This window comes from Mustela nivalis (genome assembly GCF_964662115.1).
Source record: "Mustela nivalis genome assembly, chromosome: 7".
NCBI lineage: Eukaryota > Metazoa > Chordata > Mammalia > Carnivora > Mustelidae > Mustela > Mustela nivalis.
The window spans coordinates 83,517,756-83,541,155 of NC_139026.1; the positions used below are offsets into that span (position 1 = coordinate 83,517,756).

The following is a 23,400-nucleotide window of genomic DNA, read 5'->3' on the forward strand; positions in this document are numbered from 1 at the left end:
ACACTGCATCAAAAACTAATGATGTACTATATGGTGTCTAACATAAGAAAAATCTTTTAAAAATAAAAATCTGATCTATGCGGGGAAAATCTACTATGTTCTGCCTATTTGTCCCTCCCTCCATGTTAAACCCTGGAAACCACTGATCTTTTTACTGTCTTTACAGTTTGCATTTTACAGAATGTCATATAGTTAGAATCATACAGGATGTGGCCTTTTCAGATTGTCTTCTTTCACTTAGCAATGTACACTTGAGATTCCTCCATGTCTTTTCATAGCTTGATATTCATTACCTTTTAACTTGTAATGATATTGTATCGTCAGGCTCTACTACATTTTATTTATCCATTCACCTACTGAAGGACATCTTGGTTGCTTCCAAGTTTTGGCAATTATGAATAAAGCTGCTATAAACATCCATGTGCACATTTTTGTGTGGACATAAGCTTTCAGCTCTTTTGGGTAAATAACAAGGAATGTAATTTCTGGATCAGATGGTAAGAGTATTTTTAGTTTTGTCAGAAGCTGCCAAACCGTCTTCCAAAGTGGCTGTATTATTTTGCATTCCTGCCAGCAATGAATGAGAGCTCCTGTTGCTCCACATCCTCTCCAGCATTTATTGTTGTTAGTGTTTTAGATTTTAGCCATTCTAATAGATATGTAGCATTACCTCATTGTTATTTTAATTTGTGTTTTCCCTAATGACATATGATGTTGAGCATCTTTTCATGTGGTTGTTTGCCATCTTTTTATCTTCTTTGATGAAGCGTCTATTCAGATCTTTTGCCCATTTTTTAAATTGGGTTGTTTGTTATTGTTGAGTTTTAAGGGTTCTTTGTATATTTTGGATAACAATCCTTTATCTGATATGCCTTTCGCAAACATTTTCTCCCAGCTTGTGGATTGACTTCTCATTCTCTTGGCAGTGTTTTTCATAAAGCAGAAGATTTTAATTATAATCAAGTCCAGCTTATCAAGTGTTTCTTTCATGGATCATGCCTGTGGTGTTGTATCTAAAAAGCCATTAACTTGCCCAAGGTTATCTATATTTTCTATGTTATCTCTAGGAGTTTCATTGTTTTGTGCTTTGCGTTTAAGTCTATGATCAGTTTTGGTTTAGTTTTGTGAAGTGTGTCAGGTCTGTGTCTAGATTCATTTTGTGTATGTGAGTGGATGTCCAATCATTTTAGTGTCATTTCTTGAAAAGACTTTTTCTCCATTGTATTGTTTTTGTTAAATATCAATCGGCTGTATGTATATGAGTCTATTTTTGAGTTCTTTATTCTCTTCCATTGATCTTTTTTGCCCATTATTTTGTCAATACCACACTCTCTTGATTATTGTGATTAATAGTAAATCTTGAAGTCTGGTAGCATCAGTCCTCCAACTTTGTTACTCTCCTTCAATATTGTATTGCTATTCTGGGTCTTTTGCTTCTGTATAAAGTTAAAATCAGTTTGTCAATATTCTCAAAATAACTTGCTGGAATTTTTACTGCTATTACATTGAATCTCTTGATTAAGTTGGGAAGAACTAACATCTTGACAATATTGAGTCTTCCTATCCATGAACATGGATACCTAAGGTGGTGGATTTTTTAAATATTTTGCTATAAATAGATAAGAGATGCTTTAATTGGGGACTTACTGATACATTTTTTAAAAACAATAATAAAGTCAGTGTTTTTTTTAAAAGAACACTTATGATGACTTTAATTATAAAAATTAAATATCCCCAAATTTCCTAACAAATGGTAAAATAACTCATTTATTCAAGAAGCCAAACCCTACACAAGATGATGAGAATACAAAAGCACAGGAGACTTCTACAAGCTCACAGTTTAGAGGGGAATGAGTAATAGGGGATTGCATCATTGTGTCATAGATGTAAAAACTACAGGGTCTTCTGGGGTCCATTAGGAGTATAACTTACCTTGAAGGGTCAGGGAAGGCTTCCTGAAGACGGTGAAATTTAAACTGAGATGACTCCTTCTCTTCCCAACTTTTAAATATTGAAGGACTCCATTCTCTTCCCTATCTACCTTCAGTCCCTAGATGATTGCAACCATTTCAATACTAAACAACTTTAGCTCTTGGGTCCCAGCACTGATTCAAGCATTCCTGACTTGTCTCTTGAACTTTGAACTCAGATATCTAAATGCCTCCTAGACATCTACATTTGGATGTCGAAGAAGTGCCTCAAATTTAATTTAAGACAATAGTCTTGACTTTCTTCTTCAAACTCAATTTCTCCCCAGTCTTCCCACCTTAGCAAACCTGTTGCATCATCTGAAGACCTTGGAGTCATCCATGACTTCCATCTTTCTCTCTCATTCCACAGTGATTCATCAGCAAGTCCTGTTGACTAATTTCAAAATAAATCCCAACCTCAGTGACCTCCCCTGCTGTCCCCCTAGCTCATACATATCATCTCCTGTCTGCAGTATTGTGATAAATTATTGGCTCTTCTAATTCCAGCATTGTTCTTCAGAACAGTGTAAGTGATATATATTTTTTTAATATTTGGGGTATCAGCTCTCAGTTTTCAAAAGACTTCCAACAACACTTAGACTAAAATCCAAATTTCATACAATGATATACCTAGATTGTTTGGCTCCTGCTTACCTCTCTTTGGTTTCCTACTGATCCACCCTTGGCTTACCTTCCTCTTGCTACAGCTGGCCTGTGCGCTGATCCTCATAGGGACCATTCTCATTTTCATATTAAAGCCTTTGTATTTGCTCTTCCCTCAGCCCAGAACTTTCTTTCCTCCAGTCTTGGCAGTGTTCTAGCCCCGTCTCTCACATTGCAAGAGCCCAGGGCAAAAGTAAAATTAGAGTTTCTGCATCTTGTGTTTACAATGATAAGACAACAAACTGCCAAGTAAAATATATTATATTCTCTTGCCTTGACAAATAGACTTTCATGGTGACAATTTTATGTCAGTGTAAAGCTGTGGTTATTTTATGATAGGGTAGACAAAATATTAAAGATTACTAACTTTAATAATTTTATAGTGCAATCAAAATTTTATTAAATTGATTAAGATGAACTTGTACTTCTTTTTGGAAAAGGTACGTAGACTATAATAAATATTTTTGTACATATAAAATGATCCACAAGTCTAGTGTTCAGTGTCCTGATAATTTCAATGTAAAAAGTCAAATTCATTTCTATCTCCAAAACTGCAAATCAGAGCATGAGGAGAAAGAAGGAAGTGGACATTTAGCACACTAATGGGAAATAATTTGTAATTATGCAAGAATCCGTTCTTTCCTGAGAAGAATCTGACAAGTCAATTAACATGTCTTTTACCGTGCACCGCTGTTCCTCAGGCCCTCTCCAGTATGAACAGCAGTACAACCAGCCACCCTTAACAGCATTGGGACGTTGTGGCCTTTTCTTTTGAGGTCACGGCACAAGAAATTTTTTGACAAGAGTTTCTCTGGCGTCTGAGCGCCAGTTTATTCCCAAGAAGAGACATTTAGGGTCACTCATTGTGCTGTGCTAGCGCTCAGTGCTAAGCCCTGAGAAAGAGAAGCACACATGTATTCTTTGATAAATGTGTTTGTGTCTGTGATATGTGTGTCCATCTAATGAGCAGAGCCTGGGGAAGCTGCCATCTTGCCTGTATCGCAGGTGGTGTTACAAAGCTCATGCCTAGGATTCTTGCAGGTTTTGATTCAAACACCACCTAATTAGCTACTCCCAACACATAAATGCATACACACATGCGCGCACAGGTGCGCACATGTACTCTTATAATTCTCTAGTCCCTCTTCCAGATTTCATTTTCTTCAGAGTACGTATTCCTACCTGACACCTGCTGTGTATTAATTTTTTTCTTGTTTATGTCCCCAATTTAAATATAAGCTCTGTAAATAAATACTCCTTTCCTCTTTCCTCTTAGGTCACTGCTAGGCAGTGCATGTGTATCTTCAGGGGAGTGGGGGCAGGAGCATCAGCTAGAAAGAAGGTAACACAAGGAATGCAGGACAGTTACCCAAGTCACTTGTGCTCAGGTATACTTCTGACAAATACCATAAGATACTACTGTTTTCCAGATTTCTGTGTTTACAGTGGAAACTAAGGAAATCTTCTGCTAGAAGTTTAATTCAGGAGTTGAGAAATGAAGGTGACTTGCTGACATTCGTTCCCCTTCAGTGTTCTGCAGTGAGAACTTGAGGGCATCCTCTGAGTCCTTTCTCACCCTCTGTGGCCCCCTTAGCTTGTGTCCTTGAATAAGGTCATAAACACATTACCAAAATCAGACCCTCCCTCTTACAAATATGTCTACATGATCGTATCGTTTACAAAGTAAAAAAATGTAAAGTGAGAAAGCTAAGGGTAGTGTCCTGTCCAAAAAAACTCAGTGGAAGAGGCATTGGCAAGACAAATGCAATCTAAATGCAAATAAAAAATAAAATATTCTTTTTTATAAAAAAATTTATTTATTTGAGAGAGAGAGTGAGAGAGAGAGCAAAAATAGGGGAAGAAGCAGAGGGAGAAGCAGGCTCCCTGCTGAGCAGAGAGCCCAATTTGGGACTTGATTCCAGGACCCTGGGATCCTGACCTGAGCCAAAGGCAGAGGCTTAACTGACTGAGCCACACAGGTGCCCCCCAAAATAACTATTCTCATAAATAGAAGACTGGCGTATTTCCTGAGCTTTTTCTTTTCTTTCTTTCCTTCTTTTTTATTTTTTTGGTTTTTTTTTTCCATTCTCTCAAACCATCAGTCCTAGATTATACCAGTAAAAAGTACATAAAGGAAATCATTGTAAAAATAAAATTAATATATCATGACTGAAGCCAAAAATATACAGTTTCTTTATAATAGCAGTGAAGGAAAAAAATGTAGAACTCATCCCATTAAAAGGGTTATTAATAACACTTCACTAATAACATAGACTTCACTGGGTTAGCAGTTTAGCTGAAACAGTCCCTGACAGCAAGCAACCTCATCAGAGTTTGGTTCGTTTTTTCCTTTTGAAACATTTCTTCATGAAATTGTTTCTGGTGTACCTGTGTCAATGGCTTCGCAGCATTTCTTTTTTCTTTTCTTTTTTTTTTTATTTTAAGCTTTAAAATGTATGCTCTCCCCACAGAATTTTCACGCAGTCTTCTAAGCTGTTGGAAATTGAATCTTTTCATGGCAGTAATGATGATCAGTTAGCTGATGTAAACATTCGGGAGCTATCCAAAACGTCTGCATCAAACGCTAAGTGAAAATAGGAGATTTCATGTTTCATTCTAAAGACTTAGATAGACTCTTTTATAAATAGATGTCAAGAATGAATAGTGATTTGTACTTTCCTTGGAAAATTCTGCCACCTTGAATTTATATATAAGAGTCTACAGTTAGAAAAATGAGGTAGGCCTCATAGTTTAAGGGAGAAGACATGCTGTATGATTCTATATACAATTACCTGGGGGAAAAGGGAGAAAGAAAGAAAGGTGATCTTAGTTATAGATTCTCAGTGTTTTGGGACAAGAGTTCTCAAATTAACTCTACTTCAGGTGTGAGTAATTCTCCAGGTACAAATTTTACATGTGGTTAGTAATCGTGGCTCTAGACCTTCCTTTGATAAAACCTCCAGGTTATCTGTCAAAGAGTATGTTTTATTAATGAGCCTTTATTAAATTACTATGCGCCAGGAAGTGTGCTATCCACTAAAAATGTGAGATTTAGTTCACATTCCAGTGAGGAAGAGCTATGTACTAAAACACACACACACACACACACACACACACATTTAATACTCAAAAGAATTGAAAGCAGGGTCTTGAAGAGACCATTGGATACCCCTGTTCACTGCAGCATTACATACAATAGCTAAAACTTGGAAGCAAACCAAATGTCGCTGGAGAGATGGATGGATAAACAAAATGTGATATATATATACAATGGAATATCATTCAGCCTCAAAAAGGAAGGAAATTCTGGCACATGCTACATCATGGATGACCCTTGAGGACATTATACTAAATGAACTAAGGCAATGCATACAAACTAACACCATGTGATTCCACTTATATGAGGTACCTATTATATTTAAAATCATAGGCACAGAAGTAAACCAGTGATTGCCAGGGACTGGGGGAAGGGACAATGGAGAGCTATTGTTTAATGGGTACATAGTTTTGGAGATGGATGGTGGTGATGGCTGCCTAACAATGTGAATGTAATTAATGCCACCGAACTGTACCGGTAAAAATGGTAAATTTAGGCTATGTGTATTTTATCACAACAAAAAATTTTTAAAAACACAGCCACATTTAAGAATGATAAGTATGCACTAGATACAGGGATGCCGGAGTGGCTCAGTGAGTTAAGTGGCTGCTTTCAGCTCAGGTCATGATCCTAGTGTCCTGGGATCGAGTCCCACATAGGGCTCCTTTCTTGACAGGGAGCCTGCTTCTGCCTCTGCCTGCCTGTGCTCTCTCTCTCTCTGACAAATAAATAAAATATTTTTTAAAAAAGTATGCACTAGAAACATAGCATACTATAGGGTCACTGAAGAGGAGGCAGTTCCCTCTGTATCAGGTGGAGACACAACTAGAGAAGGCTTGCAGTGGAAGGGATAGCCGAGGGCTCCAAGGACAGAACACATTAGCACTTGCTCAGCCACCTTCATCTAACACCAGGTTACCCAGCCCTCCTAACCCCTCTACACACCTACTTTCTGGAAACCATGGCTCCCGATTCCTGACTGGAGAACTTGCCCTCCGGGGTGCCCCAGACTCCCCCCCTCGCTCATGACTTGTGTGCTTTTCAAGTCAGAGGTGTTGATTCCTGGGGGTCTATGCCAGTTGTATTAACTAGTGTCATTACTCAAACTAAATGTTATGTGAATCAATTCGGGTTCAGTGTGAAAACAAAGAGAATTCTGGGTCTATGAAAACAAATGCTTTGGAAGGGCTCCCTAAATTGAAAAAATGAAAATCTGAAATGAAAATTGAAGATGTTTTTGCATTGGGAGGTCAGACACCTAAAAATAACTGGAAGACAATGGTAAGACGTCTCGATGAATTTTGCATTCATTACCTTGTGAGTGCATTTCAACTTCTCTCTTCAGTGAAATGAAAGCTAGAAATTATAGAACCATGCAAAAAGGAAAAAAATAATTCAAGATCAATGTGGAAGAATTTCAGTCAGCAGACTTCTCAAAGAAAAAGCCTGGACCCTACCATTAAAGTTTGACCACTTAAATGAGACATTTGTATTTTAATTTTAAACAGTTCAATAAATACAGATAGATAATCTTTTATTAACTCCCTTTCTCTACCACAGTATCAATTACAGGTGTGAGTTTCTTGGGTATGAAGACATAGTGGTGTAGAGCATAGACTCTGAAACCAGATTGCCTGGGTTGGATTATGGCTGTACCACTTAGGAGCTATCTGACTTGGAGCAAATTAATCTCTTTGCACCTTAATTTTATCATCTATTTAACGGGGCTAATAATAGTACCTATCTAAGACATTTAGTGTATGCAAAGCCTTAGAAAAGTGCCTGTCACAATTAATGCCATATAAGTGTTAGCTATTCCCAGTGCAAGTAACAGTACTGGTACTATTACTACTAACTGTATTCTGCCAGGGAGTGAAGGAAGCGGGGAAGCAAAGAGGAGCGGGTATTTGGAAAAGGGAATTGTCTGCGAACTACAGAGTTGTGATCATGCCAGCTGGAGGTATAGTACCTGTGGGAAAGATGAATGATGAGATCGTCTCCAGTCTAGATGGGGAAGGTGCTCTTCTGCCACCCCACCGCTGACCTGCCCGGTATTTCTAATCCTCTCTGCTCTCTAGGTCACTGGTATGCCTGGTTGTGAGAGCCTAATGAACATGGAGTTTGAGTGGTCTCAAACCCTAAGGAATTTACAATGTAGAAAAAGAGTCTCACACATAAATAGTACAAGAGAATACATGTTGTTAAGAATACCTTATATATTCTGTATTTTAAGTAAAAATGTGTTACAGCTGCAAAGAAGAAGGTACAACAAACTGACCTGAGAGAAGGTGATAGAACGTGTGCATTGAGCTGGATGAATAAGCATTTATCCATAAATGGTCGCATAAAATAATAAGCATCCAAATGCACATGGCCGTGGCTAGAATTAATAGAAGAGGTCATCAGAGTGCCCTTTGCTAGTTGAGCAACAAAGAAACCTTCTGCCCTACACTAAAGGATTTGGAAAATATAACATCTGTATCACAAGGTCATGGGTATTTTCAGTTTGACTTTTCCCTGATGAAACTCTGAAATATGTCACTGAGCCAAACCACCTATCTATGATTAAGTCATATGACTTCTGAAATATTTCTTTCTTCCATCTTCCTATTTTTTAGCTCTCTAGCTTAGACAACTGGCAAGATAAAAATGAACATGAAATGTTGAGTACAACCAAGAAAAGGCTATAACCATTGTTCACTGTCTTTCCCTTCAATACAACCCACTAAAAGGAGATTCCATAAAATCATTCCACTTTGGTGTCATACTTTATGGACAGTGTCATTCTGGCATCATTATTCCGTGTCTTACATTAACGTTCTAGAAAGAAATGGAGACGGGCACATTCTCCTGAGTGCTCACTAAAGATTGGAAATGGACAATGAGGAGATCAAGCACTCAGCATTGGAATTTGCCACAGAAAAACAGGTACTGATTCCTACCCTAAAATTTATTCACTGTGTGATAATGGAAAAGCTACAGAATGTCTGTAAAATGCAGGCACTAATTCTTATCCTCTTGCATTTCTGGAAAATTAAGAAAACTAATTAAGATAAACTACTTGGCACATTACAGATATCTGGTAAATGTTTCTTGAATGAATAAACTTACACAATGCAGTTCTTTTTATTCTTTACCTTTCTCGAAAATATTTTATTGGTTTTGAATTTCAAGAGTGATTGTATTTGTTTGCTAGGGCTGCCAACACAAAGGACTGGAAATTGGGAGGCTTAAACAACCGAAGTTTCTTCTCTCACAGTTCTGGAGGCTGGAAATCCGAGAGCAAAGTGTTGACAGCAGGGTGGGCTCCTTCCAGGGGCTGCGAGGGAAGGCAGTGGCTGCTCCAGGCCTCTCCCCTCGGCTGTAGATGGCCATCATTTTGTCTTCCCATTGTCTTCCCTGATTCTGTGTCTAAGTTTCCCCTTTATAAGGGCATATGGATGGCTCAGTTAGTTAAGCGTCTATCTTTGTCTCAGGTCTTGATCTCTAGGTCCTAGAATCAAGTCCTACATCAAGCTCCCCGCTAAGTGGGGAGTCTGCTTCTCTATCTCACTCTGCTCCTCCCTGCCGCTCCTTCCCACTGTCTCTCAAGGAAATAAAATCTCATATAGATATAGATATAGATATAGATATAGATATAGATATATCTATGTAGTTCATCTATATCTATATCTATCTATCTAGATCGATCTAGGTAGATCTAGGTAGATCGATCTAGATAGATAGATATCTATATCTACATCTACATCTATATTTCCCCTTTTTGTAAGGACACCAGTCATAAGGACAATCACTCCAGTATGATCTCATTTTAGCTTAGCTAATTACACCTACAGCTAATTTCAAGTAAGGTCACATTCTGAGGTACTGGGCGGTTAGGACTTTAACATATGAATTTGAGGGGGGACATAATTCAATTCGTAAGAGTAATGAAGGCTTTGTGCAATAATTCAAGCAATAAAGAGATATAAAATTTAATGCTCTCCTCCTCTAATCTAGTCCCATTCTTCAGCTTCCAATATTTTGGAAAGTATCCTTCCATAAGTCTGTCTATGACTGACCCACCCAACACCCCAGGTGTTACATAGTCCTATAGTCAGACACGCAACCAGGTATATAGTCTTTTTATAAAAAATAAAATGTATTACACCTATTTTTAGCACTTGCTTTTTTCACTTCACAATATATCACGGATATTTTTCTAAATCAATGAGTATAGACCTACGTAAATATTTGAATAATATTCAGTCTTATTGGTGGTAAATAATAATCAGTTTTATTGGTGGATGTTCAGGGTATATTCCAGGGCTTTGGAGAGTTCATTCCTTAAATGCAGCAATATGCAATTTCACTCAGCCTTTTTCTTAAAACTAGCACTTTTATTTATGTAAGTTAGATTCCTAGAAGTGGCATTTCTAGGTCAAAGATACGCACATTTAAATTTCATGTTACCAGGTGACTCAAAAATGTTAACAATTTATACATTCGCCAATGTGCCTAAAAGGTATGTTTTCTCCACACTTTTGCCAAAGTAAATTTGATCCATTTAAAAAAAATTCTTGTCTCTCTGATACATGAAAACTCTCTATTTCTTTAGTTTATCCCTGACCAACACTGTAGTTTAGCATCTTTTTAAAATGTTTAATGGCTATTTGTATCCCTCATTAGATAATTGCTAGATCATCTTGTGTACTCCTTTTTCTGATATATTTCTTGTCTTTTGTTTATTCACAAGTCATCGTCTATAAAGGAAATTAATGCCTTGTCATATTTGTTGCAAATATTCTTTCCCAATCCATCATTTGTCCCTCAACTTTTTTATTTTAAAGATTTTATTTATTTGTTTGATAGAGATCACAAGTAGGCAGAGAGACAGGTGGGGCAGGGGGGCAGCAGGCTCCCCGCTGAGCAGAGAGTCTGATGCGGGGCTTGATCCTAGGACCCTGAGACCATGACCCGAGCCAAAGGCAGAGGCTTTAACCCACTGAGCCACCCAGACACCCCATCCCTCAACTTTTTAATGGTGCCTTTGACATTCAGAAATGTTTGGTTTCTTTGTAGTCACGTCAATCCATTTTAAAAATTTTTTGTGGATTTTTCTTTTTTAAAGATTTTATTTGTGAGGGAGAGAGAGTGAATGCACCAGATGGGGGAGGGAGAAACAGACTGCCCACTGAGCAGGGAGCAGACGTGGGGCTCAATCCCCGGACCTGGGATCATATGTGAGCTGAAGGCAGATGCTTAATGGATGGAGCCACCCAGACACCCCCGATTTGTGGATTTTTCTGTCTAACATATGAAGGTCCCTTTCCTACCCTCAAGTTTCATAATCTTCATTATATCCTAATATTCTCTTTATATTTACTCAAGTTACAAATCTATCTATCTTCCTTTCTTCCTTCCTTCCTTCCTTCCTTCTTCCTTTCAGGTGAGTATTTCCTTACTTTAATGCTCTATATAAGGTAATTGTGGCTTTTCTCAAAATAATTTGAAATATAAGCATCACCATATACAAAGTTCATGTTTTAACTTGAATTGGTTTCTGCACTCTCTGTTCTGTTTCATTGATCAATTTGTTCATCCCTGAGCTAATATTCATTTTATTTTGATTGTAGCAGCCATGCTGGAAAGTTTAATATCCGGTATGGCAAGTTCCCCTTCATTGTTTGTTTTCTTTCAAAACTTTCTTGACAATACTGACACACTTTTTCTTCCATGTATTAACTTCAGAAGTATTTTGACCAGTTAAAACCAACAATAACCACAACAGTGGGACTCTGACCCAAATTGCTTCAAATGTACGTATTTGGGAATATTAATGATTTTCCCTATACAGAAATCACTCTCATCAGCTATATGAGCTCAACAGGAAATCTGTGGCTTAGAAAGGTAGTGTTCCTTGCCCAAGGCCACATAGCTGGCAAGAGACAGAAACTGCCTTGCCTTTCTCTCTGGCACAAACTCCACAATATTAATCACCTCCTTCATTCATATCGGAGAAGGAAAGTGATAAACTAATTTTCTGAGATTCTCCCAACTAAACTACATAGCAGCTTAACTATTTACAAAGCTGTCAGAGGCAAGCAGAACGTGACCAAGCATGACACCGGTTTATAAACAAATAACTTTTATCCCAATACATTTCTTCTCATCCTTCCAGAGACCGAGATAGAATGAGAATAAACTTCCACTCATTAAGTACCTGGAAGATTCTGGTTCAAACACGTCCTTACTGATACAAAATTGGTCATCATCGCTTCACTTTTTTGGTTTAAACACATATTCTTCTGAAATGTAAATATTCTTACACAAATTACAGCATATATTGGTATGAATTGGTTTAATTGCTACTCTTCTAACAACCAGCTAGTGGAAGCTCTATTCATAAGTGTTTGCTCTAGGGTGGTGGGACATGGAAAGGGGAATGGATGTGGAAAGGGAGACATGACCTCAGAGCAGCCAGGGTTAGAATGCTGGAGGCTAGAAGGAGCCTGGGTAGGTGGACAGACTGACCAACAGACAGCGGAAAGGGGCTAAGGGACACGGAGGTGGGGCCGGGTAAGAGGCAAGTTACTTCACACTTGCCTTGGAGCTCCTCCCTTCTGCCCAGCCACCAGGTGCAAGTGAAGCAAATCCTCCTCTCTAAGAAATGGAGGGCTGCCCTGCCTTCTTCCACTGACAGACTGATAGCTCGCCTATTCCCAGAACAACCACATTTCTTCAAGGGAGGTCTGGCCACGGTTTGCCATCTCTCCTGCTAAAAAATGAAGCCCTTTCCAAAACATCTCAGAAAATAAAATAACAGCAAAAAGGTCAGTGTCAAGCAAAGAGCCTAGCCTAAAGCTGGGAACTAGTTGCTAACAGATGGACCCATCAGGCAGCAAATAGGAAAACTAGCAAGGACTAAACCAGGCAAATCAAGAACTAACCAAAGTCAGTTAACTGACTCAACAGTACTATTGAGCACCAGCTACGTGCAAAGTGCCGGTTAAATCGAGTTTTAAAAAATTCATCAGTGTAACAGACTGATGTGGGCTACCTATCACCTCAGGGCTCACAATTTTGCATGTCTCCACCCACTTTTGGTTCTGGGCAGAACAAAATTAGGTTCTGCCCCTCACATGGAATCAAAGTGGGGATGTCGGGCATAAATTTTCTACTCATTCTGCTTGTGCGCAATGCGTATTTCTTCAAATTAGTGGGTCAGAGTCATGTTTATGATATTTCCTCAGAAAAAGCAATGTGTACAGCCTAAAGTGATGAGCAAATAATTTTCAGCGCAGGGGGAAATAATATCAAATTATTACCCCAGAATGTAGGAAGAAGTATCTGTCAAATATTCATTAACTTGGAAAAAGAGAGAGAGAAACCAAGAAATAGATTCTCAAGTGTAGAACAAACTGATGGTTACTGCAGGGGAGGTGTGGGGGGGGTGGTGAGCTAGGTGACGGGGATTTGAGTCCATTTGTAATGGACTCAATCTCTACAGTACAATATAGAGATTCAGTGTTGAATCTCTACATTGTACTAAGATTGCACTGTATGTTAACTAACTGAAATTCAATAAGAACTTTAAAAAATATTAACTAGTAAGAAAATGTGCATCTACCCTATGTTTGCCATATATGGGTATAATAGGTTTGCTTATAACATTCTGAAATAGAAGGGAGGTGATTTTAAAATGTAATACAAAATGTCTATCATTTTTTAAAAGATTTTATTTATTTGACAGAGAGAGAGTCCAAGCAGGAGGAGTGGGAGAGGGAGAAACAGGCTCCCCGCTGAGTAAGGAGCCCAGTGTGGGACTCGATCCCAGGACTCTGGGATTGTGACCTGAGCCGAAGGCTGATGCTTAACCAACTGAGCCACCCAGGCGCCCCCCCAAATGTCCATCATTTAAGGGTTTAAAGGGTGTGTCTCAATTCTGTCCACTAAACGCCAGCAGTATTTTAATACACACAGTGTCCAAACAAATATATGTTACCTGCAATAGACATATACCTCCACTAAAAAAAAAAAAAAAAAAAATCCAAACAAACCACACACAAAAAACAAACAAATGCCTTTGTAGGAATGGGGTAGGAGGAACTGGTGCTGGGTTAGAGGTCATGGGCTCTCTACCAGGCTGTGTGGGTTCTGCAGGGGGAGGGGAGTATAGTGGTGTTTGCCCACAGCTGGTGGAATATGCAGATCAGAGGAGACCCAGCAATGGGCTCCTTTGCAAAGTTCAAAAACCTGCCAAATGCAAAATGTCCTACTCTCGTGTGAAAACCAGGGTGCTTTACTCTGGTGTGCCAGAGTAAAAATTGTAAAATTTTACAATTGTAAAATTTGTAAATGCTCTAAAATTGTAAATGCTGATTTCAAAATTTGTATTCCGTAGCTCACTACTTGAAGAATTTTGCAGGTTTTTCGTAATGTAAACCATACCATTCCTCAATCAATGTGTTTTTGTGAACTTAATATATTTGGTTTTCCTAAAATGAGGTTGCTTTACTGGACATCTATTACGGTTTCATGTTTGTTCATCTAATTGATTCCAATCATTCTGTACTCAAAGGACCCCCAAAGTGTGCTGTTCGGTAGTGAACTTTTCATTTCCAAGACTAGTCACAGAGAGCAAAGGCAGTGCTGCCACCAACAGGAGCCCCAGCATCTCCACTGAAACTCAGTGCTCCAGGTTCCCTACTTAGAACTGTTGTTAAAGAAACTAAAGCATGGTATGGGCCATGGTATGGGCCACAGGGAAGAAATGGGAAGAGCTCCTTAGCTGCATGAATCTTAAATTTAAAACTGAAAATCCCGTCTTGTAACAGCAACAGTGACAACAAAAGGCATTGCAGAAAAATAGACTCAAAGGCAAAGGTTTTGGAGCAGGGTACAGTACGGACCTCCTTGATAGTGATCGATCTCTATTCAGCACTTAATAAGGAGTCCCCATGAAAACATTCTTCCTTGTCTACATGACTAACATACAAAGAATAAAAGCCAAAGAAAATATTAGCATGCATTTAATAAGGAATGTGGTTGGCATAATGTGTTTTCATGACTGCACTTTTGTATGAATATAGCTGTGTAATTTACGCTCCACTTGCTGCAAACTTAGGCTTTTATTGCAAAAATAAAGGTTCAAGCTATACAAGCATTATTTAAGGGACCAGAAAAAGTGAAATAGTAACATTTAAAAAGTATGCAAGATGATTTTTCTTAAAACCTAAGTATTCATTTAGCTATAATTTATAATTATTAACTTATTTATATTACAATAATATTTTATTATAGGATATAATTATTAATTTATTTTATTTATATTGATTTATATTATAAACTTGTGTATTAAAATTTGGACACAATTGAAAGCGAGGTGTATATATCCATATAAGGCTTTTCTAATTCTTACATTCAAAGGGTCTCACGGTCCTTGATCTAGAAACATCTTTGTGAGCATTGTGGGAAATTAGAAAATGTTCTTTCTGTAGTCACAACCATGAGAAGAAAATTGTGGGTTGCCACTAAGCCCCAGCTCCTCCCATCCATTTTTAAACTACTCAACCCTTCTCATTTTAAACAGCTCGAAATTACAAAAGACCGAATTCCTCATTCAGTTTCACCCACACAATTCCCGTTGCCTTTTTTGCGAATTGTATCAAACACATCTGAAGCTACATTTATCCAAAATGAATATAGTATTTGTTTATTTGACTTCCAACTTATATTTGTTTGGTGTTAAGGAAATTTCTTAGAATTTTCATGAAAATCATCAGAGGTCTTAGAAAATCTATTTTAGTCCGTGTGTGTTTAATTCTTGACTTTCAACCACCTATTAAGCACTTACGGTATGGTGGCCCCTGTCTCAGGTAGCAAGTGTGGGAAAATGAACAGAATATAGTCTTCTCAATTCTAAAGCTAAGAATTAATAAAGGAATAATTTTTTAAGTCTAACCAATGTATATATTTATTTGCAGATACTCCATTTGAATTCAAATAAAATAAATATGAGACGATAAAATTGCAATTGTTGGTGAAATTTCACAGCTGATAATTTCCTACCTTGTTTCATCCACTTCTGAAGTACTCCGTCTTGGTATCAGCATTTCCGTGTAAATAATGTTGCTTTTTCCTTCTATCAAATGACGTATTAGAGTACACTACTATGAGTGTGTAATTCTTTAAAAATAAAGATGACTTATTTAACACTCCTTAAAAGGGCAGAGAGCACAGATGGGTTCCAAATTCTTCCACCCCCACTTCTTCTTTCCTAGCAACCTCTCTAGCCACAGCAGACAGCTGTAGGATGTTGGTGATTCAAGCTGTGGCCCCGCTTCTTTGCCTCCAGACTTACCACGTGCCAATCCATTCTCTATACACTCGATCATTTTATGTCTACTTAAAACCCTTCAGCGTTGTTTTAAAACCATCAGTTTAAAATCCAAGATTCTTGGAATGGCATTTGAGAAACTTCGTGATCCGGCCCCATCTTAGGTGCAGCTCTGTCAACTGATTGCAGTCCCCAAAATATACCCTGCTCTCCTTCACCTCCTGACCTTTGTCTATTTTAACCCCTAGAATTCCTATCTTCCCTCTGTTACCTTCCCCCATTAAACCTTTATGTGTCCTTCAGTGCTCAGCCTAGCCATCTTCTTCCCCAAAACCTTCCCTGACGAGCAAAGAGACCAAGTGACTGTCATAGAGTAGGTGCCTGTCAAAAACTGTCCTATAGAGGGGCACCTGGGGGGTTCAGTCGGTTAAGCATCTGCCTTCAGCTCAAGTCATGATCCCAGGGTCCTGGGTTGGAGCCATGTATTTGGCTCCTTGCTCTGCAGGGAGCCTGCTTCTCCCTTTCCCTCTGCCTGCCACTCCCCCTGCTTGTGCTCTCTCTCTCTGTATCAAATAAATAAAATCTTTAAGAAAAAAATGTCCCATAGAACCTTGTTCTTACCCCATTCTTAGTGCCTATCACTTTTTGGTGATCACCTGTTTAATTACCTATTTCCCCAATTATAAAAACAGTCAGCCTTATTCACCTTTGAATCTTCAATCCATGACTTATAGTAGGTGCTCAATAAAAACACCCTGCAGCATTGAGAAGTAAATCTGCTCTTCCTAAAATGAAACCTATGAGTTTGCTCACCTTAATATGAGGTTATAATCTGCCAAGCTAAGTACCCATGGAGGGTGAATAACTCACAGAAGATCCTCTTGCTATAAGTTATGCAAATGAGAATCTATATGAGAATAACCGTTCAAAACACATTCATTCGGCCGGCATTAAGAATTGACTTGCCTCTAAGCTGGTGCAACCACGCTGGAAAACAGCATGGATGTTCCTCAAAAAGTTGAAAATAGAGCTACCATATGACCCAGCAATCGCACTACTGGGTATTTAACCTAAAGATACAAACGTAGAGATCCGAAGGGGCACGTGCACCCGAATGTTTATAGCAGCAATGTCCACAATAGCCAAGCTATGGAAAGAATCTAGATGTCCATCAACAGATGAATGGATAAAGAAGATGTGATATATATACACAATGGAATACTACGCAGCCATCAAAAGAAATGAACTCTTACCATTTGCAACGACGTGGTTGGAACTAGAGGGTATTATGCTTAGTGAAATAAGTCAATCGGAGAAAGACAACTATCATATGATCTCCCTGATATGAGGAAGTTGAGAGGCAACATGGGGGGTTTGGCGGGTAGGGAAGGAAAAAATGAAATAAGATGGGATCAGGAGGGAGACAAACCATAAGAGACTCTTAATCTCACAAAGCAAACTGAGGGTTGCTGGGGGGAGGGGTAGGGAGAGGGTGGTGGTGGGGTTATGGACATTGGGGAGGGTACGTGATATGGTGAGTGCTGTGAAGTGTGTAAGCCTGGTAATTCACAGACCTGTACGCCTGGAGCTAATAATACATTACATGTTTATAAAAAAATTTAAAAATTTTTTAAAAAAAGAATTGACTTGCACCTAGTTTTTAATTTACTGATGAGCAAGACAATACATCACACGAGAAAAGGGATGGAGAGCTCAGTACAGATTGCGGAGTCCGTCATAAGCCACGTCTATTTGTCTCAAAGAGCCGCTCACTGAAGGTTGATTAACAGGCAACAATCAGTCTAATCACCTTCACACTTTGTCAAATGGCCAGCTGTCCTCCCCAGATGACACATTTGTCCCCTCCCAACTATAACGCATGCCTACACATGAGTATCCAGTATTAGACTCATGACTCACAGAGTAAAAGACAGATCAATACACGCTGACTGAAGACCCACTCGGGAAAGTCAGCCTGGTCAACACCTATTCCCATGGCAGCCCCCGACACCGGATTTTCTTCATCACCCAGATACCTGCCCTTAGACCATGTAATTCCCCCCAAGCACAGCAGTCTAGGATTTCATTCTCATTCTTGGCACTTCTGGGTTGTTGTGAGTTGTTGTTGTTGTTTTTCCCTCATATATGTATTGCTATTGCTTTTAGTTAGTGTAACTTCTTGAACTTTAAAAGGAAACCACATGCAGCGAATGTCAAAAATTACTTGGCACTGAAGATTACTAACCAGGTGGAGAAAGCCATTTCTGCCGCTGGTACCATGCTCCTTTTCACTTGTGAAGGCAAATTCCTCTGGCGATCTAGGATTTTCACTTTAAATGCTGAAAATGAAGCTGGGGGTGGGGGAGAGATGAAAATTAAAAAAAAAAAAAAAGTGTTAACAGTACACAAAATGTCATTCTAAGGGTAATGCATACCACTCGAATAAGCCATGTGGATATCTTGGTAACATCTTTTTTGTTCTTTTTTGTTTCTTAAGAAAAATGTCTATATAAAATAACTTTATCTTATTAGGTTACATGGTGTCACTGGTAAAAGCAATATATTGGAGTTTACTACAGGGTAGTCTTATTCTGCCGGCATCGGATTAACATTTTTTGACAGCTACTTCCCTTAGCTACAGGATGATAAATGGCATACATAAAAGTTAGCCTAAAGCATTGTAAGATTGTGTGACTTGTGATCGTCAAACAGTAATTAAATAACGGTTAGTCCTGTTCTGAGATTTAAGTGTGTTTTATAGTATTTGGTAGCTGCAGAGAAATAAAAGGTACTGAGCTCTGAGTCTTAGTTTGACATGGGTGCCTCTAGGTTTGTGGTTTGGGGGTAGGTCCCTTCATCATCCCTGTCTGTCTGCCTTCCTTTTCTCACTGGACAAGGCAGTGAAAATACAAAGACAATTTAGCCAAGGTCCTATGAGAAATCTCTGATTCTCAGTTCTCTTCTCTATAAAATGGGACTTCTTCATGAGGTTTAAGTGAAACAAAATATGTGGACTTTGTAAATGGTTCAGAGGCTTGCAGGTATTAAGTGTTATTTATTTAATAACTAAAAATAATGATGAGAATGTTTAATGCATAGAGGATCTCATTAGAATATTTGTTTCACTTTTTAAAAGTTTTGCTACTTGGAAATAAATTCGAATTTATGAAAAACTTGCACAAATAAAAATAGTGCAGAGACCCCCGTCTGGCTCAGTCAGATGGGCGTGCAACTCTTGATCTCAGAGTTATAAATTCAAGTCCCATGTTGGGTGTAGAGATTACTTAAAATAAAATTTAAAAAATAGCACAAGGAATACCTATTTACCTTTTGTCCAGATCATCTACTTATATTATTTTACCCTACCTGCTCACTTTCTCTGTCACTCTATCTCTCTCTTTATATATTTTTCCCTGAACCATTTAGAGATAAGTTACATCCATCATGGCCCACCACTCTTAAATAGGGGTATTTGCCTACAGAACCGTAGCATTGTTTTCAACTCCAGTAAACTTAGTGTTGACATAGTCCTTTCCCCTCATTTGCCAACCATATTCCAATTCTATTGACCAATAATGTTTTATGACATTGTTTTGTCTCCTCTAGTAGCATATGCAGCATAGATCAAAGATCACGTGTATTCATCCTATCCCTTTAGCCTTCTTTAATCTGGAACATTTCTATAACCTTTCTTTGTCTTCTATGTTGACAATTTTAAAATATAGTCCTCCTCTTAAAGAAAAATAGAACATTTCTCATTCTGCAGTTGTTTCACTTTTTCAATGATGATTACTTTACATTCATGCATTGAAGATATTCCTGCTGCTGGGAACCCAGAAACCATCCCTGCATGTAAAGAGATCACGTGCACACGGTGTCTGACTTGTTACAGGTGATAACATAGTGTCAATCCCATGGTCATCCTCTCCTGCCCTATTTTTTCCCCCTCATTTTTCTACTGATCCTTGGACTGTCACATCCAACTTACTCTCCCTTCCTGTTATCTGGGCGAAAAGGATGGTGGACAGAAAACCATATCTGTTTCCATCATTCCCAAAAGGGGGAGAGGGGGACCAGGAAGAGCTGCTGGTTATCATGCCCCACCAGAAGGCACCTTCAGGTTTTGCATCTGGTCCTAAATCATCCTTGATTCTTCTACTGTATCCCCTATCCTTCCAAGCTCTTCAGCTTCTTCCTATGAAATGAAGGGTTCCCATCAGAGTTGCTCTTCCAAGTTTTCAGTGTGTTACCTTGAATCTCATTTCACTTGAACCTTCAACCAAATGCATTTTCAGCAGAACAGGTATCACCATTTTGCAGATAAGAAGACATAGGCTCAGACACATTAAAGGATTTTCCCCTGCAATCATGTGCTTGGAGGTTGAGAGGTTCAGGCTGAAATCCAAGGCTTCCCCACTGTATTTTTATGCCTTTTGATGTATTTTAATACAGCAAAATTACTGTAGGATCCTGTGCAATCCCCTCGCATGATGGCCCAAGGCACAGTACATGAGGGTTAATTTGCCTTTTCTTTTATGGAAAATGGTAGAGGGGTTTTTCGATGGCATATTTAGGGCACATGGTGCTCAAACTCACTTAAACTTGAAATTTGGCAAAAATGAGAAATACACATGTAACGTACATTTAGCAAATTTGAAAGAAACTTATAGCTCCGAGAAATTTTCCAAGAGTGGTCATCAAAATTAATCTGAGATCTTAAGAGTAATAGTTTTAAATGAAGAACTCATATTGCAAGGAAACTAATTTGCAAGTAAACACAATGGCAATATATATATATATATATATATATATAAAACAAGGTACAAGGAAGGAATCTAAGAGATCCTACCCAAAGTCCTTATTAATAGTATAAACAGGCTGATTAGAGAAAATGTAAAAATACATACAGTTTGAAAAGGGAGACATTAACCACCTGACAAATGTGGAAACCCAGAGAGATCGAATCTGGTCCTGTCCATGGCCACACTGGTTGTTTGTAACAGACCTGGGGTTGGACCTTCCATCTCCTGGCTGGTCGTCCAGTGCACTTGTCTACATCTTATGAATTTTTTAATGACCTATAAATTAAAAAAAAAATTCCAATTCTTTCATACAGAACACAAGTATACACCACCCTACATTACATAGAACCAAGATATACTTTTAGAAAAATTAAACATTAAATTGAAAAAATAATTTTTTTTAAAGAAAGAAAATTCATCATATGCAGCCTCTCCTGAGAAAAATGCAGGTGAGGTATGTTTAGCCTCAGGGAAGGAGGAGAGAATAAGGTGTCCTAGAGCTGTTTTGTTTCTCCAAGGAGGTCCTTAAACTGGCCATTCAGCTGAGACTTAGGGAATTTGTGATAATCGCATCCATTTCCAGTTAATGTTTGTTTATGCTGTCAGCTAAGAGTTGAGGTTCATTTTTTTGTATCTGGTTATCCGATTCTTCCAGCACCATTCACTTGGTGTTCTGACTTAGTAAGATACGAGATTGACTCCTGAGGAACTATACATCAAGACTAGACATAGGTGACATATATATCATAGTGCAGAGGCAAACTCTCTTCCTTTTTAAGTAGACTGCCCTAGGAAATAGGATTAATATTTTAAAAGTTTCCTCAGAGGTAACGAGAAACTTGTTTTCTCTCGAGAGGTAGGAAGATGAAAAGTAAGCTCCCATGTTACTGTACTTCATAAATGCTTTGCTTGGGAATTTTCTTAAATCACAAGTAGGAGTTAAAGAGAATAATATTTCAAGAAGCATAAGAGAAGAAGTTGTTAGAATTCATCAAACATTCTAGGTAGAAAATGCAGAGTGTGAAATCTGCCATTCCATAAACCAACTGGCCACAAATGGTTTATGAGTTGGGTTGTTCAAAAACTGTCCACTTGGTGGCACCATAGCGCTGCGACAGGACTGAGTCGTTTGCTTTGGGTAAAGGTTCAGTTAAAGGATCGACTTCTTAATGTAGGGTTTCATGATTCTTAAACATGTGGTCATACCACAATACGTGCCAACCACAGACAATTGCCCTAGTCATTTGCACAAGGGAAAAAAAAAAAAGAAAAAAAAAGCATTGTAGGTTGTTCAAGCAAAGACAGAAGGGGCAGGATTTAAGAGACTTGTAGAGCAGGTTGAACTAGTGGATGGATGAAAGCCAACCCAACCCAACCTGTCTTTTATTCACATTCTTCGACAGAAATGGCTCTGCTGAGTTTTTTTCTTTCCCTTATAACTTGATTCTGAACAGAAAAAGTGACACTAATGACATCAGCCCAAATGAAAGCTGCATTATAAATATTTATTGAGCACCTGCTGTGTCTTCATTCTTTGGCACCATAAGTCACACAGTATAAGGCTAAACACACTTCTTACCCTTGATGCCCTCACAGACTACCAGAGAAGACAAACTATATGCATGAAACTGTAATTGCAGAATTGTGTGCTGAAGAGAGCCAACTGGAAGCCATAATTAGGAAAGCCTTCCCGGAGCAGGTGGGACTTTAGCTGGTCTTAAAGAACAGTTTCATTGTGGCACACAGCCTGTTGCTACACAGCTGGGTGGAAACAGTGCAGGAGGGAGCAGGGCTCCCATGGGCAGTCTTTCTAGTGGCTGGCTAGGGAAGAGAGAGGTCAGAAACTTCAGCTCTGCAACAGTCAGTTAGAGAAGCAGCCATCCCAGCTATTTCCCTGCCTCTCCATCCAACTGATCCATTACTGAAAGGATCCATTGACTCTTTCACCCATTTTTTAAAATTATATAGACATTTTTCTTCCAGATGTTGGGGTAAACACAATCTATTGATTTATTTCATTTATATTTTATTTACTTGAGGTAGAAATCCAAACACCAAATGTGTGGGATGTCTATGAAATAATTTGGTAAGTAACAAACCTAGAGACTAAAGTCTATACTTCTTAGAAGAGCATTGGCAACATTGAACAGCTTGCCCTCAGTCCATAGTGAAATATGCAGGGGTGAAGTGATAAGAAGCTGGGGGTAGAACTTAACATATTTCAGCAAAGAAAAAAACAATACATATGGCAGTGCTGTGTAATTTTTTTTAAGATTTTATTTATTTATTTGAGAGAAAGAGAGTGTGAGAGAGAGCATAAGAGGGGAGAGGGTCAGAGGGAGAAGCTGACTCCCTGCCGAGCAGGGAGCCAGAGATGGAACTCGATCCTGAGACTCCAGGATCATGACCCAAGCCGAAGGCAGTTGCCCAACAACTGAGCCACCCAGGCATCCAGTGTTGTGTAATTTTGATAATTCTTGATTCTGGGTGATGGGTACATTGGGATTTATTGTGCTATTCTATTTTGTGGGTATGTGAAATATTTCCTTT

General features: G+C 38.6%; 1 protein-coding gene and 1 long non-coding RNA gene across 4 annotated transcripts in view; one reads left to right on the forward strand and one right to left on the reverse strand.

Annotated features, from left to right (window-relative positions):
* The window catches only part of LOC309870140 (uncharacterized protein), a 101,959-nt gene that overhangs the window by 55,448 nt on the left and 23,111 nt on the right, over positions 1–23,400 (forward strand). For all 3 annotated transcript variants that reach the window (XR_014314505.1, XR_014314506.1, XM_082742295.1), the window contains exon 2: positions 8,555–8,658. Coding sequence is in view for 1 of the 3 variants with exons in the window: in XM_082742295.1 (XP_082598421.1) it covers positions 8,605–8,658 (54 nt within the window). In the remaining 2 variants the exon portion in view is untranslated. The remainder of the gene's footprint in view (positions 1–8,554; positions 8,659–23,400) is intronic.
* Positions 1–23,400, reverse strand: part of LOC309870143 — a 76,712-nt gene that overhangs the window by 34,469 nt on the left and 18,843 nt on the right. The window lies entirely within an intron of this gene.